This window comes from Harmonia axyridis, chromosome 1 (assembly GCF_914767665.1).
Source record: "Harmonia axyridis chromosome 1, icHarAxyr1.1, whole genome shotgun sequence".
NCBI lineage: Eukaryota > Metazoa > Arthropoda > Insecta > Coleoptera > Coccinellidae > Harmonia > Harmonia axyridis.
Genome location: NC_059501.1, coordinates 58,090,853 through 58,108,576, shown reverse-complemented (window position 1 = coordinate 58,108,576; position 17,724 = coordinate 58,090,853). Strand labels below are relative to the sequence as shown.

The following is a 17,724-nucleotide window of genomic DNA, read 5'->3' as shown; positions in this document are numbered from 1 at the left end:
TACAACATACCACTACATTTTGCGTTTGTAGATTACCGGAAAGCCTTTGATAGCATTGAAACCTGGTCTTTTCTAGCAGCAATGGAGGATGCGAGAATCGATTCGAGATATTCTACCATTATTAAGAATATTTACGATAACGCTACATTCCACGTTAAAATAGATGACGATCTTAAAACAGATAAAATACAACTTGGCAAAGGCGTGCGACAAGGGGATACCATCTCTCCTAAGTTATTTGCCTTAGCACTGGAAAATGTCTTCAAGAAGCTTGAATGGGAAAAAAAGGGCATAAACATCGATGGCGCCTACCTCAATCATCTGAGATTCGCAGACGATATAGTCTTGTTGAGAACAGACATTCAAGAACTGAACACCATGCTAAATCAGCTCAACCAACAATCTAAGCGAATAGGCCTAAAAATGAACCTAAATAAGACCAAGATAATGAGCAACAATGAAAATAACATTACCATTGATAACGTTACCATAGAAAATGTGGATCATTATATATATTTAGGTCATAAAAACAAATTAGGCATAGAAAATCAGAGTGTGGAAATAAAACGCAGAATCCAATTGGCATGGGTGGCATTCGGAAATATGAGATATATCTTTAAAGACAAAGAGGTACCCATCAACCTAAAGAGAAAAGCTTACGACAGCTGCATCCTACCTGTTTTTACTTGTGGCTTGGAAACCATGGCAATAACCCAAAAAGCAGCAGAACAACTGAGAGTTGCACAAAGAGCCATGGAGAGAATAATGTTGGGAGTTACCTTGAGGGACAGAATTAGAAATACCCAGATACGTGATAGAACCAAGGTAACAGATGTTATTAAAAGAGTAGCAAGCCAAAAATGGCAATGGATCGGCCATGTGGCGAGACAGGAGCCGGACAGATGGACCCAGAGGGTGATAATATGGAGACCAAGAGGGACAACAAGTAGTGTGGGCCGACCTAAAGAGAGATGGATCGATGACGTCAGAACAGTAGCAGGAAGACAGTGGATGAGATTGGCAACAGATCGTGTGGCATGGAAAAACCTGGAAGAGGCCTATATCCGACAATGGATGGACAGGGGCTGAAGAAGATGCTATCTAATGATGCCATAATATACCTGGTATGCCATTTGAAATTAGAAAGAAGTTGTCTGTTTTCGGTATAAACGGAAGTTGTAGAGGTCTGAAAATATTTTAGGGAGAAAGATCATCATCTCAAACTCCACTGCGCAAATTTTCACAGCTCAAATCCCAACTGATTTTCTCGCATTTTAATTCGAATAAAATTTTTGACTCAAGACGACCGAAATTCACTTCCTTCTGAATTAACACTTCATTTAAAAATTTTTTTATATTCTAATAATGCTTCTTTTATTCACAGTTGGAATTCTTCTCGTCGGGAGAGAACTCCTGTACCGTGCTAGACGGTAACGACGGCGTACTATTCGTCAAAAAGTCCGATGGCAGAGCCACCGGAGACGCTTTTGTCCTCTTCGCCAGTGAATCTGATGCTCCTAAAGCTCTCTCGAAACATAGGGAATGCATTGGTTCGCGCTACATCGAGTTATTCCGGTCTACAACCGCTGAAGTGCAACAGGTGAGTACTCAAAACCTTTGTTTTAGGTTGCTCATTAACGTCCCTCATATTTTTAATTTTTTCAGGTTTTGAATCGAACGTTAGACCCAAAAGTTTACGAAACTCCAGCCCCAATTCTACCTCCAATTCACCCTGTGCCTTTATTGCCGCAACATATTATCACTTCTGGGACACGAAAAGACTGCATTAGATTAAGAGGTTTGCCTTACGAAGCCCAGGTCGAACATATTTTGGATTTCCTGGGTGACTATGCCAAAAATATTGTCTTTCAAGGTGTACATATGGTCTACAATGCTCAGGTGAGTTTGATTTAATTCGTGTTTTCTATAAACATAGGTCGCATTTATTTTCGTTTAGAAGTTGTAAGGGTTTGAGAAAATTCATTTCTTGTTAAAATCAGAAATATCTTCAACTTTGATCAACAATGAAAAATGTCCGAAATGTCCACCATCGGCTTGAGCGCAAGCCTCACGAAAAGGAACTGGAAATTCTGTTACTCGGACTAAAGAACTATGGATTCTTTCATTTTTCATTAGCAGCATCTTGGATTCTATCAAATAATTGTTTATGAGATGTGATTTGAGCATGATAGACTTTAAAGCAAGTTACTTCATACGTACCTATAAATTGAAATCTAACAAATTGAGATCAAAGCAGTCAGCTACTCGTCTCTTTGTGTGTGGAGGTGCATTATCGTGGTGATACCACGAAGTCAAAAAGGCAAAACATGTTAACACGAATCTGCATTTGAAGAATTATTCATAACATCTACAGGCATCAAACCATTTTTGGAAATCCTAACCCAAAATTTGATACTGAAACGTTGCAGAAATCGTCTTGGTCTTACCAATTTTGTAGTGCTTATAAAGGGTGTTTTTTTTAGAGCTATAGAACTTTAAATTGCAATAAAACAAAGATGGATCATTCGATTGACATGAATTTCATTTATCCGCAAGATAATCTTGTGGCATTACATTTTCAATATGATTTCTGGCATATGACCGCCACGGCTGGCTCGGATGTAGTCCAATCTGGACGTCCAATTTTCGATGACCTTTTCCAACATTTGTGGCCGTATATCGGCAATAACACGGCGAATATTGTCTTTCAAATGGTCAAGGGTCTTTCAATAAATCGATTGTGGCACGAGCTGTGTGACATGTTGTGCCGTCTTGTTGGAACCACAGCTCCTGGACATCATTGTTGTTCAATTCAGGAATGAACAAGTTAGTAATCATGGCTCTATACCGATCACCATTGACTGTAACGTTCTGGCCATCATCGTTTTTGAAGAAGTACGGACCAATGATTCCACCAGCCCATAAAGCGCACCAAGCAGTCAGTTTTTCTGGATGTAACGGTGTTTCGACATACACTTAGAGAAGATTAGCTTCACTCCAAATGCGGCAGTTTTGTTTGTTGACGTAGCCATTCAACCAGAAGTGCGCTTCATCGCTAAACAAAATAAAATGGACGTAGTGCGCGATACGTATTTCGCACAGAACCATCATTTTCGAAATGAAATTGCACTATTTGCAAGCGTTGTTCAGGCGTGAGTCTATTCATGATGAATTGCCAAACCAAGCTGAGAATAAATCACTTGACAGCTGTTAAATCGGTCGCCATTTTGAACAGTAATGCCAACTTAAAGTTATATACCTCGAAAAAAAACACCCGTTACATGTTAATTATGATGGTTGTTGATACCATCCTTAGTGGAATAAGCATCGTCAGATCACATGACAATGGAAATAATCTATAATTTTGTGCATGTTCTTGTAGTTAACGTCTACAAAATTCTAGTTTTCACATCAACTAGTAATTTCCTAATTTCGTTAGTCGACCTACTTTTAATTCAAACAAGAAAATAAATTATTGTTAATCCTTGTAACTTCAAAACAAAATTATCGTAAAAAAAGGTTCACAACTAACATCTGAGAAAGTTTGCCATAGAGCTTGCAGAACATCCTTTTTTAAGGGTGTTTCACGACTAATTCCGTTTGATGTATTTGAGCGGTAGCTCTACTTTCATGTTATCAAAATGTTATTGTATAAAAACTAATTAAAAATTTCGATAACAAATTCGATACGATATGGCTAAATGGACCCCATGGAGCCATGGAATCTTACGATTCATTTAGTCTAGGCTTAAATTTGAACTATGAATATTTATTGAATTCATCAAAAATTAGGACAGGCAATCAAATACTAGAAAAGAAAAAAACTACTACCTGGAACTACTCGAAAATTACATTCAGTATTATCTTCATGGTCTCGATACATTAGCTTCTGATCGCTTGAATACAGTTGTAATAGTCGGAAGAACCAAAACATTAAATGAAATATTTTATTCTCAATGATTTTTTTCATTGCAGGGACAACCAAGCGGCGAAGCTTTCATTCAGATGAATTCCGAACAATCGGCATTCTTGACAGCTCAACAGAAGCACCATCGCAACATGGTCTTCGGGAAGAAACAACGTTATATAGAAGTATTCCAGTGCTCAGGCGAAGACATGAATCTCGTGCTTACGGGTGGAATCCCAGCACCAGTATCACCAGCAAAGACGGCTCCTGCTCTACTCAGTCCCGGTATGTTGCCTTCAATTGCTCCCTTACCTCCAACTAATATACCTCCTCCACCACCTCCAAGCACTTCTGTGGTCAGTAGTCAGGTTCATCAGAGTTTAGTCACAACGGCCCCGACAACTCAGACTTTGGGTTGGGACAATCAGAGTTTTCTTGCTCAAGAACAAGCCCATCAGGCTCAGATGATTGCGCATCAGAATTTAATCGCTAGGCAAAACCAGGCCGCTCAAATGCAAAATCAAATGCTCCTCATGAATCAGATTGCTCAACATAACTTAGCCGTTTTAAATCAACAGAACCAGATGGGTACGGTCTCCCCAGCTGGCTCCGCTCTACCTTCTTCTATGATGAAACCACAAATGTCTTTCATGCCCCACTTGCTTCCGCAAACTCATCATCCCTTGGTCTTCCTACCGCCTAGGTTTGGTATGCATTCATTACCTATTCCTAGACCACAAATGTCCTATCCTCATCAACTCATGCCTGGTGCAGGTCCTGGAATGTATCCACTGGTTCCCCAGACCCCTGTAGCTGTTAAAAGATCGTATTCGGATGCTTTCACAGAGCAAAACCCATCAGCGAAAAGAGCGTACATACAGCCGAGTAGCGGTACAATTTATCAACAGTTTTATCCAAATATGTAAGGATAACTGTTATTCATTATAATGCTCAACATGTAATAATAAGAAGGCTGGCAGAAAACTCTACATGAAGATTTTATATCATAATTTGTTAATTATAATCCAAAATCTTCTTGTCTAATTTTTTGAGGACAACCTTGTCTTTTATCAAATCCAACAGCGAGTAGATATGTTGATAGATCTTTTATTCATTAGTTTTTTATTATTTTCTAATTGACTACTAGTACTTGATTAAGTTATAAAATATTGATTAATTTTATTAGTTGATCGTTATCGTTGAAATTGCAATTGTACTTATGTACCTACGTGAAAAATTCTGTGACAACGTTCTATATATATATTTGAATAGTTGTAAAATAGTTTGAGTTGCGATTTTTGTGCTTTGGTGATAATTCTTTGGACCACTTCTATTCGATATTAAGTAGTTATTTGTTGTTATCATTGTAATATATATTATATAATTAGTTAATGATAGTTACTCGATTTCATTTGAATTGATGGAATCAAATTATTCAAACAAATCTCTTTCATGCGACGAAATTCATCGTTATGAGGTTGTGATTCCACCCTGAAACGGCATATGGACGATCTCAAAGGAAAAAAAAACTCCACGACATTCCGAATAGAATACTTCCTCTAGTTTTTCCCCTAGTTTGACTTAATTAAGTGATAAAATAATTACACATAGCAAACGTGCCTTGAAATGAGAGCAAATATTTTTCTCTGATTGTCTTATGAGATTACTGATGATGCTCAAAAAAGACTTGTTCTAATGAAAGAACAACTTAAAGTCGGTATTCAATTCACTCAATGGATAAATATTCCTCTTTGATATGGATGAAACTCTGAAGAACCTGACCCTCTTGCTCATTTTGCGGTTGCGGAAGGAATAGTGCCTTTATTATGTTGGGACGAACATATGTGATCATAAAAACATTCCAAGTAGTTGTTTGTTAGTATATACATATATATACATATCGTTATTTTGATATTCTCTTTATTATAGATGATGCATCTATTTTTCCATTTTTATATTGACTTCGTACGAATTTATAAATGTTCAGGCAGCTTTTGTTATAACATAATATATGATTGTTGCAACTAATTAGTTTTGGATTTGGGTGTTTTTATTATCTTTTTCTGGTAAAGAGACTAAAATTAAACTGGAAATAATCAATGGTCGCATTCGAAAGTTAAAACTGAAATTTAAACTGCTGATATAAATTTAAAAATAATAATCCTCTTCGAAAGATTTTTTGATTATCTCCAGTCATTTCACCCACAAAATGGGTAGTACTGAATGGACAATATGTTGAGTTGATTTAAAATTTTAGAAATGTACAAAAAAGAATGCCCACATATTGAGAGATATATTTTTCATTTGTTATTATGGCTCTTTAATATATATATAAACATTATTCCGACGGATCAAGAAAAATGATTGGAATTTGAGCAATGTTTTAATTGTAGGACCTTAGAATAAGCCTCCTTGTATTTTCCTTAGCTTACGCTAGATTCAATGTGTTTTGGTGTGTTCCCGCCTTACATATCTTAACTTGGTGTTGGTTGGAGTTTTGTAGCTTGGGTTGTTAGAGGTGGTATATATATTTCTGATATACTTGGATAGCAGGATGAAGATGAATCCCATTTTTTTTTGGTTGTTATTAATTCGACATATTATTCTGTTAAGTACCGAAATGAATCGAAAATTACTAGACATAATATGAATATCGCTACAAAACTTCACCGTGCACACAAGTTGAAATATGTGGTCTCACTATTAAAGAGCAACCTAAGCAGAATGTTTGGTTTATTGGTGTTCATTGGTATTATAACTAACAGCTCAAATTCTTTAACTTTGCTGCCCATTTCTCCAGCATTCAATTTCTGATTTACTAACTTGTTTTCAAGGAGTCTTGAGGTCCTTTGAAATATCTATCATCCACTTTTTCTGAAACGTCGAAGCATTTTTGCCTAGGATATGTCGAGGTGTTGGTAATGTTAGTCGTTCATGATTGTCGTTAATTTATAATTTTTACTGTTACCAAAAAAAACGTTTGAATTTTTTGATTTCTCCTATTTTGTTACAAAGCTGGACTGACAGGTAGTTTTGAACTTGGTATAAACATGGACAATCAATGCAATCATCAATTACTACTAAAATACACTTGGTTGTATTTTGCGAGATTGTCTTGTGTTTTATCAACAGATGGTTTTATATACAGATTTTTTTTATTATTTGAATTGTTTTTGTACTTGTTGAGGATATACTGCTCAAGGTTTCTCATAGTATTCATATCGGAAAAGCATGTTTAGGTGTTACTAATCTCGAATAAGTATTCCTCAGGTAGTAGAGGTTTCATAATGTGATTGTGTAAAAGGAGTGAAATTTGGAATATTGGGATAATATTTCTGCAAGTATTTAAAACAATTCATATTGATATTACGTAAGATAAACTTTTTGTGATATGAAAAACAAGAATCAATTGAAGTGGAAGAAAATAATTGAATTGAATATTTTGGTGAAAGTACCCAAATTTAAATAAATTGTTTTTCCTAACATTTCTACGATTGTGATATAAAGTTTAGACGAAAGGCCGAAAAGTTTAATCATATAACTTTGAATTTTATGGAATATAATAAAAGTGATGACACAACAATAGTAGATATTGGCTATTATATTCGAAATGCTGCAGACCAGTATAATCGCTATAAAAAAGCTCTATAATGTTTCATTTGACAAAAGTATAAAAAATACAATTCTTTTCCGGAATGAATGATTCAATACACTCAAACTAGTTTTGATAATACAAAATAATTTCGGTTTTTTTTTGCTTATTTTCGATTCGAGTACGTGGTTCGCCATTCAGAAAATTGTGGAACGATTTATATTTCTGGAAAAATCAGGGCACGCTTATCAAAAAGTGTCATCAAAGCTACATTGACTAGCGGAAGTATCCAAGGAAGTTAATATTTTTTTAACTCTTTGAACACATTATTTCCTGTACTGTATGCAGCAGCTCTGTTTCATTTTATAATTATGTCCTTATTATTTACACAATTAATAAATGTTTGTCACATTAATGCTTGGGTTTGTTGTTAGTTCTCCTTTTGCTATGAATATGGTGCTCATTTCTTGAACAATTCCCCTCGTTGCAGTTCGTTGATCGATATCTTTCTAAAAAGAAATATTGAAAATTGGCGAAACTAGTGATAACAGTTTAATTAGAAAAAATTCTCGATAATCTTATTGGCAATTTTGGTGTTATTATTAATGCATTCGTGAAAACTATTCTCTGGTATAATACAAATTGCAGAAAAGTTTTTTCAAAAATGTTGATAGTTTATTTATACAGGGTGAACACGAACCATGTATTTGTAGTAGAATTTTTTAGAAATCTGTGAAACAGTGAAATTTGTACAGTTAACGTTCAGTTTATTACAAGGACCATCTTTTTCGCCATCTGATTGTTGTTATTTTATCTTGACATCTTGATTTCTTTTGAAGATGCACGTATTCAAGTGAAAGCCTGAAATTGTTTTGCGGAGAGAATTGAATTGGCAATAATTAATTATTCAACACTAATTCGAAACAAAAAAATGCCGTTAAATGCCTACAATTTTCGAATTTTGAGCCGGTTATAGTCGCGATAAGGTTTGATTCACTGCAAGCTGCGTTCAAAGTTTAAATCTAATCAAATAACCAGAATAATAGAAGATTAAAAAGCATATTTGAAAATATTCGATTTTGATATTGAATGATGAATACCCTTTGAAAGCTTTCGTTCGTAGATATAACATCATCAGGGACATTTAAAAATCAAGCGTATTATCGAAAAAACACCAATATTTTATTGATAACTGATCCGACCTATTAAAATTTTGCAAAACTTTGTGTGGATAGTGGCATCAGAAAAAAAGAAAATTCAAGCAGAATATCGAAACAACAACGCTCGAAACAGTGACGTGAAGTTGGGAACTTTTGATAGCTCATTCATTCATGCGTCAACTCCGTCCTTACCCCTTGGAGATCATAAAACTGTATATAGGTACATGTAATCTTTCGAAAGCTCCGGACTTCATATTAGTGATTTGCTAATTTTTCAATGAAATTCTTATCATAGCTATTGCTATTGAATATTACACAACACACCAGCAATATTAGCGGAATGACGATTCTAGCAATTATTTTTTTTTTATTATGTTTTCGGCATCGATTTCAAGGATCATTAGCTATTTTAGCAATTATTGATTGTATTCTTACGAATTTTAACTTGATTCCTCGGGAACATAACTGCTCAAATGCAGTCCTCAGTTATTTCGGTTTTTGTTATATACAGAGGTACAAACGATCAGATAGTGAACCGACCATTGAAAAATGAACAGTTCATAGATTTCATGGAAGTTGTTCCTTGATTCCATGAAAACAATTCATCTATACCTATGATGAACGGTTTTTCATTTAATCAATTAGTTGAAAAGAATTGGTTGAAAAATGATTACTGCATTTATCAATATAATTTTTTCATGGGATATATACTTTTGGTTCAGTGCATCAACTGAAATTAACTTTGAGAGTTTTGCGATTATTTTATAGTCCAACAACGGTACCATATAAAATGCTGTAATTTCTCTCAAAAATATGATATCGCAATAAATAAAGAACGAATGAGGCAAGTTCTGGGTATCGTCTGTCAATGAATCACTCCACAGGGTGTTCTGAGTAAAACCTTACTTTTCATTTTTTTCACCCCTGTATATAACAAAAAAGGAAGTAAATGAGGACGGAATCTGAACAATTGTTCTCCCGAGGAATCATTCTACAAAAAAAAAATTATAATTGCTAAAATCGTCCAAAGGGTTGAAGAGAAAATGAACCAAAAACTGGCCGGTGTGTATATATGATCAAGGTCTTGAGAATCAGTTAGTTCCAACATTGAAATAAACCGGTTGAAATGTTTTAAAATTGTCCAACGAGATAAATGTTCGAGAAATGAGCACTATTAAAATGTGGGCTAGTTAAGGGTGGCTCCGGGATGGAAGTCATACGTGGTGTCTGCTGCCGACATGGTAGAACGGTTAAAATTCTGCTACATTGTGGTGAGTCTCTTTTACTTATTTATCCTATAGTTCATTTCCTTCATTACACGTAGTCATTCGGGAATGTATCCCTTTCGGGACACATCCCCCCATTTCAACAAGTGGTATTTACTTGGTGCGAGGAAAAATTTACTTCATCCAGCATGTAATAATCATCAATTCATGTTTTAGAATAGTGTCACTAAAAATGTATAGATTTATGTTCCTTCAGGGTTTGGTGGCCCCGGTAAAGGCTTGATCGGTCTTAGACCTATCGATTATTTTTTTCTTTCGGAATAGTGGCCTTTTCTTCAAATTTGAACTGAAGACAATGGGAAATGCAACAACCAATGATTTCGGGGCACGAAAAAAATTCGATCATATACCTATCGATGCCAATGATTCTCATCAAAAATATTTGCAATTATAGATGAAGATATCTTTGACAAGAATACTCTTTCAATCTTGACTCAATTCTAAAAAGTCTTGTTTCTTGTCAGTTTCAATTATTCATGAATATTTGTGGTAATGATGAAAGAAGATGGAAAATTAACAAATAATACGAGTATGAATGAGTATATATTTCTAATCACAACATTCAAGCAGTCTTTCAGATTTTTCCGCATCTAATTATAAAGGAAATAGATTTTTTACTGTTAAAAATATCTCTTTCAGTCCGCTCTTAGTATCCTCATGGGCCGATTTTTCACAAAAAACTAACATTTTGTTTTCGCTATTAAACTAAAATCTAAGTATGCTTTACATATTGATATAACATCAAATCATATCTTGATTCAATTACCTTCTGAAATGAATACTCACGTTGTAATTTAATGTACATGGTCATTCACTTATCTTGGAAACACCATTTTTTTTTTGTAAACAGCGTTTTGTATAAGTCAATATTGACTTGGGATGCATGTAAAAGTTGGCGAAAAAATAATGATGCTAGGCGTCGAGGGCGCTTTCAATTTAAATTTTTTTCCGTCAATATACCTGTTATGCGATAGATAATTTCATTCTTATTTTTTTCCAATTAATTTTGATTTCTATTTGAAACCATTAGTGATCTGCTGCGAATATTATATATTAATTCTATTTAACCTTTTTTTTCTGTATTGTGACAGTAGGAATGCTTTCTTTTGGAGACATACATATATGGTTTAGTTTCTTAAAATCAAGGAGGCTTTGCAACCAACTATTTCTCTATTACTATATTTCATAAATAATATGTTTTGATGAAACTAAACAATTTCTTCAATAGCAAACACAATACAATCATATATTATATAATAAATCATAATTCATACATTAGTTATAACTTTCGTTATTTAATTATTATTTACTTTTGAATATAGGTCAACATCTCTATAGATTCACATCTACTCATAAGTTCATTATTTTCATTTCAATCAAGAACACGAAAGAAGGATAGAAACTAATGAACCCCTCAGATAAACCCCAAGATAGAAGGGCCTAATGCCCATGTGGGGCATTCAGAAAAATATAGTATACAAAACTGAAATTGAAAATATTTTGGCAAAAGTAACTTATAGTGAGAAAGGAAAAATTATAATATATCTATGGATCTTAATGGCGGACATATAGAACATATGATTTAAAATGTTTCGTTTGTTCTCGAAAAACTTTCAATGTTACTGAATTATATAATTTATCAAATGTCATAATACAGAAATAGTTACAAAGCCTCCTTTATCTCGAGAAACAAAAAAAGGCCTAGGTACTGTACAATACAGTCACATACCTAATGTGCGGAATTCAAATAGTATTTTTGAAAAATAAGAAATAAATCATCTCTCGACAGGCTTAATAAAAAACGTATATTCCACGGAAATATTTATTTTCCCAACAAGTTTGGAAAGTGATACTTTTCTGCGAGAGACTGCAGTTGATCAAACGACGCCAAGCGGAGTTCAGTCAAGATGTCGAGTGCGTAAAAGGCACTTTCCACATGAGTTAGGAACTATATTTTTCCTACTAGCGTAAATGAAACATTTTCACGGAGAGTTTTCCTCTTGTTACCGACTGACTTTTTAAGAAATTTTATTTTTGTGCGCTCCGCCGCATAGAGAAACGTTTAAATTTTATGAGAGACATGCCAAAATTTTATGATTGATGCTTCTCTTTAATATTTGCGTGCGGAAAAACCCTTGCTATTCACTTTCCGCACGCATATGCGTGCGGAAAGTGAATAGCAGGGCTTTCTTCCTCACGAATTCGGAAAAGCACTACATTGCAAACGTCAATTCGTGTGGAAAGTAATACTTTCGAAACGCTAGTAGGAAAAAAAATTGACAGCTCCGTTATAATGGCAGCTTCAATTTTTTCGCCGCTTTTTACGTGCATCTAATGTCAATATTGATTTGCAAAAAATTCCGCTTACAGATTGAAAAAATGCTCCTAGCAGGTTGATATCCATGAATCCCTTGAACATCTCATCAAATTATTATCCAGCCATATTATTCTTTTTATATTTGAATTTAATTGACTTCTTTCAATGAATTAGGTATTGTCATTAACAATTACTTCAAATTTATTCAATGCAATACATTTATTTGAGTATTTGAAATTGATGAATCAGATTCTCAAACTATAGGGTAAAACGAACAATTTCATATAGAATTTCAAAAGTATCCGTAAGAAGCCTGCACTCATTGGCTGTTGCATTTAAATATCACAACATATGGTTGTGGTTTTAGAGTAGTTGTGCTTTTTTTTATTCAGAAGAGCAGTTTTGATTATCGAACCGAACTAGTAGACAATCTCCGGAAAAAAACAAATTCGGGAGGTGTTGGATCACTTGTTGAATTGCTTCCATAAACAGATACCAATTTAATTGTTTACCATTTGAAGAAAATCAGCAAAAATTGACCCGTCAAGTTGTACCTCGAAAATATCGTATGTTCCATCATCTATTTAAAAAAGGCTGTTGTGAGTGCTCAAACATATCTCATAATATGTTGTGCTATTCATTATAAAAGTGATTTCAATTCAAAAAATTGCCCAGAAATTAAACGCCGAAAGCTTTTGATACATTTATATAATTTTCTTCAACTGTGTAGAGACTTTCATTGTGCTACATAATCAGGAAAAATATAAGATATAAAGCGCTAGCAATTTTAAAATTTTTAATTTCAATTTGGCCGTAAATAAAAAGAAAGCTACATAAAACAAAAAATTTAACGTTTTTGACTCTTGGTAGGAGATCGAGGAGATCAAAAAATGCAATCACTGAAATGTCTCACTGAAAGAAGTAACAATTGAATTGAAAAAAAATTTTTGGATCTGTTATATGAGGCAGGGCATTTATGAAAAGCACAATAATTTGATAAGAGCAGTATGCGAGTACAACTAATTGACATGTGATGAAGATGATATCTTCGAGGTATAACAGAAATCAAATTGGCCTTAATTCGAAATTTCAATCTCTCTTGAATATAATTCTGGTAAATTAATAATAACAGTGAATATATATCACTCATATTTCCCTTTTCAATTATCTTGATACAAAATTCATGAGTTCCAATTCAATAGTATTCAAGAGAATTGAGACTTCGAAATTTAGGCAGATTTTCTCTGGTCATTTTCTGTTCGAGATCCATCATAAAAAGAATAAGAGCTCGAAATTTTCCTGGTTTTCTCCCGACATCTTATGCAGTTTTTCAATATCTAGGTGGAAATATGATACCTACAGCCTTCCATCCAGGACCAAACTTCCCTGGTTATGCTCCTGTTCAGATTGCTGCCACTCCGCTTGGACCAAGACAATTTGTTCCTCATCAAATCATCTACTGGCCGTATCCAAGTCCACCGGTATCGCCAACTAATTATTATCCAACTATGCCGCCCCCTGGTGCTCTACAACAACAGCCACAACAATCGATGGTGAGTATTCTACTGTGTACTGGCAATTATGGTTTTTGGAAACTAAATAATGCGCAGAAAAACAGAATCGAGGAACAATAATAATACCAACCATTCTCTTTGCAATATTTCGGCCCTTTGATCGGCTCTTCAGACTGAAACAATCTTAATAAAAGAAAATAATATGAAACAATATAAAGGACTGAAATATTATATGTAATTTCAAAGATTTATAAAATCAGTTCATTCAATGTGTGAATTTATCTTACTCATCGCCGAATGCTTTCTTTATGTGGATGTTTGGATTTTTTTTTATTATTTAGTTTATATCAGTTTTTATCTGGTGTACCGTATCTCTTTATGAAAATACTTGTTTTGTATTTTTATCTAACAATGACTTTCTTATTCTGCCGTTTATATTATTTGATATGATGAGTATTGATAATTTCTAATCTAGTTATTTTTATCCTTCAGTCCAAATTTGTATTTTTAATTCAGTTTGATTCTTGCCAAAATGTTATTTTTATTAATACTGATAGGGGTGGTTGCGGCCCTGTTAGCCTTCCGGGAACTGCGACCAAATTGAAGTTTCGTTCTTTACCCCAGCTGTTCGTCCAAACCCAATGAGGCTGTTGATTCTGTTAACGAAGCCGACGACATCCATAGGAGCCTTGGCTGTTACTTCTTGTGTATCCAGAACTGACTTTCCCATATGAGCGGTTCTTAGGCCAGTCAATCCCGAAAATTTGCATACTATGTGTTCGGCTATTTCAACCTCCTTTCCACAAAGCCTGCAAATCTCATCTGCTGACTCACCCATGCAATACAAAAGGTTTTTGTGCCGACAGTGTCCTGTCAGCAGTTCCAACATTACCCGAAGCTCAGCTCGTGTTAGCTTCAAGAGCTTCCTGGTATAGGTCGGTGAAAGCACCACCTTGCCTAACAAATACAAGGAGTGTTCCTTCAAAGGGTAATTCTGTTGTTTCACTCCCATTATTGGACCACTTGGTCTTTTCCAAGCCCACAAAAAGGCTCTGGACCAACAGTTGTTAAGGAGGTTTTTTTTCGTTTTCTTAAATACTACAATACCCCGGTACACATAGTAGAGTTATTTTATTGCCTCTGGCTTGGAGATATTGCGGCACTTCCATATCAGCAGAGACTTCCCGGTTATATATGATTCCTGAGACCTCGGCGTGGCCTTAGTGTCCGTAGTGATTTTAATCGCCTTTTGAAGTTTCTTTTGACTTTTGACATACTCTTGAGCGCTTGCTGACATGTTATTGTTATGTTTATCTCAATTGCAGGTATATTAATTTCTATATTTTGATTGATTTTAGTCTGAAGAAGGCCCAATAAAGGGACGAAATTGTGAAACGATATATTTTTGTGTTGATTGAAATTTTGTTTGCATTTATATGAAGAAAAAAAGTTTGAAGCTCCATTCAAATATAAAATAGAATTTCAAGCTTCATTTGATCAGAACCATAAAAAATATAATAATAATAATAATAATAATAATAAAGGTCTTTATTCAATTATTTCATGAAAAACAACAACAAAACTCTTACAACTATAGAGACAATTGAAAGGGCGAGATCCAGCACACTGCATCGAGCGTACTGTTCAATCTAACCCCCTGATTCATTGACAAAAAAAAATATAGAAAAATTCATCTTAACAACTAAGCTCATACCAAACCCTCAAATATATTCTAACCACCCAAAACAAGACAGAAAATCTTATCACAATTGAATGAAAAATCAAAATATATGCACACCCAAAAGTACAAATATATATCCTCACAAATATCAAACAGATAGAATAGCCATCTGCTCATCCTTTATGAACATATTGTTAACATACTAAACACAAATAATCAGAAAATGATTGTATTTTTACAGATTCCCCCTGAGTGTGTATCACTACCGCCTATGGCTACTCTGCCTACAATTGACGCTAGACTCATGTCCGATGGAATTCAGAGATCAGAGCACGAAAAGACCAGGCAAAATTTTCCCCAGAACCAATACGTTGAACTGATTATTTAATTGACATATCATGAATATTCTTTTCGATTATTTGAAGAGTAAGAACTGACTCTTTACAAAGGCCACAATTGATCATTTGCCGAAGATTTAGTATAGGATATATAAGTTCCTCAATTTAAATCCAGGAATTGTTTTGTGGATGGCTTACTCATATATTTTGTTATTCATCTTTTTTATTTAATCGCCGTTTTTCATCTTCATTCTTTATTTTTGAAGTTTTTCAAAATTTTTATCATATTTTAATTATTTGTTTTCAAATAAATTCTCTATTTTTGTTGATATATTGTGCCTGACACAATGATGTTCCCTGTTCCTCACCGTTCCTTCAATAATCTGGGTGTTTTCGTTATAAGAAATAAAAGTTTCGAATATTTCCTAACCTATCTTTCTTAGCCATCACACAAGATTATGAATCGATTTACAGTTACTATAAATTTAATATCTAAGTTGATTTAATATATTGCAGATAACGAATAATACCTTTATTTCGTGTTGAATATACTAAAGAGAGTGACAGGATTGAATATTCTGTACACATTAGGATAATATTTAAAAGTCACCTTAAGTTTTTTTTTGTCAGAAAAATTTTCATAGAAAAAAACCGAAGTGGGTAGATATGATGTATATATTTACAGAACAACAAAATTCACAATGTCTTCCACTGTTTTTCTGGTTGACATATTAATATATTTATAGATGTTTATATGAAATTTATCGATAAATTAATTATTTCTCATAATAGTTGAATTTTTTGGTGCTTCATTATTTTCGTGAAGCCCGATTATTTTATGAACAATTTAAAGGTACCTATTATATACCTTAAAATTTCGTTGAATTCGTTCTTTGTCTAGATCATAGATAAGTTTGCACTCTGTTATTGTGATTTGAATATAGAGAAGTAGAAACTGAATCTTACACAACGAAAGAATACAAATCTCGAACTCAGCATTCATAAGCATAAAAAAAGTTGTTGAAGTGCAATAATTGTAAAAGTTGTGTAATATATTAGTGATAAAAAGTAGTCAGATTGGCTAAATTACTTGAATTATATTTGTTATCTATAGATATATTATATATATATTATTTAAAGAGTGTTTAATTCAATATTAATAACTATGTTGTTTATTTTTAAATGAGCAGCCAAGCAATTTAGTCGACTATAGTGTACCTTCTACCGTCAAGGTCGTTTTAGAAAAGATTACTATTAAATGACAATATTTTTTAAGTATTCAATGTAAGATTTATGTATTTGTTTTTCGATTCTCTTTGATTGAATATGCACAGTTGAATATTTCTTGTTTTTAAAAATATCCAGAATAATAAAGCTATCTGTTACAATTCTGCTTTACTTCTTATTGAGCATACCCTTTTTTATATAATGTTTCATTTGTTCAGAAGTAGATCAATTGAGGGGGAAGTGGTTTCCGATAACGACAGAACCCACCAACATAATATTCCATCATAAAGCCTGCTACATACACTCATGCAAGTCGGCCAACTTGATAACAAATACAGGGTGTTTCCTAAACATGCGGCAAAAATTCAGGGGGTTGTTCCTTGGACTATTTTAAGCATGTTTTGTCCTTGGATGATTTTTGAAAAACCTCTTTGTTTCGAAGATACAGGGCGAACAACATTTTTCATATTTTTAAAATTAATAATAGTTTAAATAAAAATGCGTATCGCACTGTGTTTACTAAGTAGGTACAATTTATTTTTAAATTTGTTTAACAACATTCCAATTACTAAAAACGGCCTAAAAACTTAAACCCCTTAGATTATTTCCTATGGGGCCATCTAAAATCATTAGTTTATACCACTCCAGTAGAAAATGTGGAAGACTTGCGAAATCGGATCATTGCTGGGTGTAACTTAATAA

At 33.8% G+C, this 17,724-nt stretch overlaps 1 protein-coding gene across 3 annotated transcripts in view; it reads left to right on the top strand.

The window, feature by feature from the left end:
* LOC123670604 (RNA-binding protein fusilli) overlaps positions 1–17,183 on the top strand; it is a 104,808-nt gene extending 87,625 nt beyond the window's left edge. For 2 of the 3 annotated variants that reach the window (XM_045604116.1, XM_045604117.1), the window contains 5 exons: positions 1,385–1,600; positions 1,666–1,899; positions 3,976–4,192; positions 13,604–13,815; positions 15,699–17,183. In XM_045604116.1, coding sequence (XP_045460072.1) covers positions 1,385–1,600; positions 1,666–1,899; positions 3,976–4,192; positions 13,604–13,815; positions 15,699–15,845 — 1,026 coding nt within the window. In that variant the 3' untranslated portion in view covers positions 15,846–17,183. Of the gene's footprint in view, positions 1–1,384; positions 1,601–1,665; positions 1,900–3,975; positions 7,915–13,603; positions 13,816–15,698 lie in introns of those variants that run through there. The other variant, XM_045604115.1, reaches the window with a different exon arrangement.
* Positions 17,184–17,724: the final 541 nt, after the last annotated feature.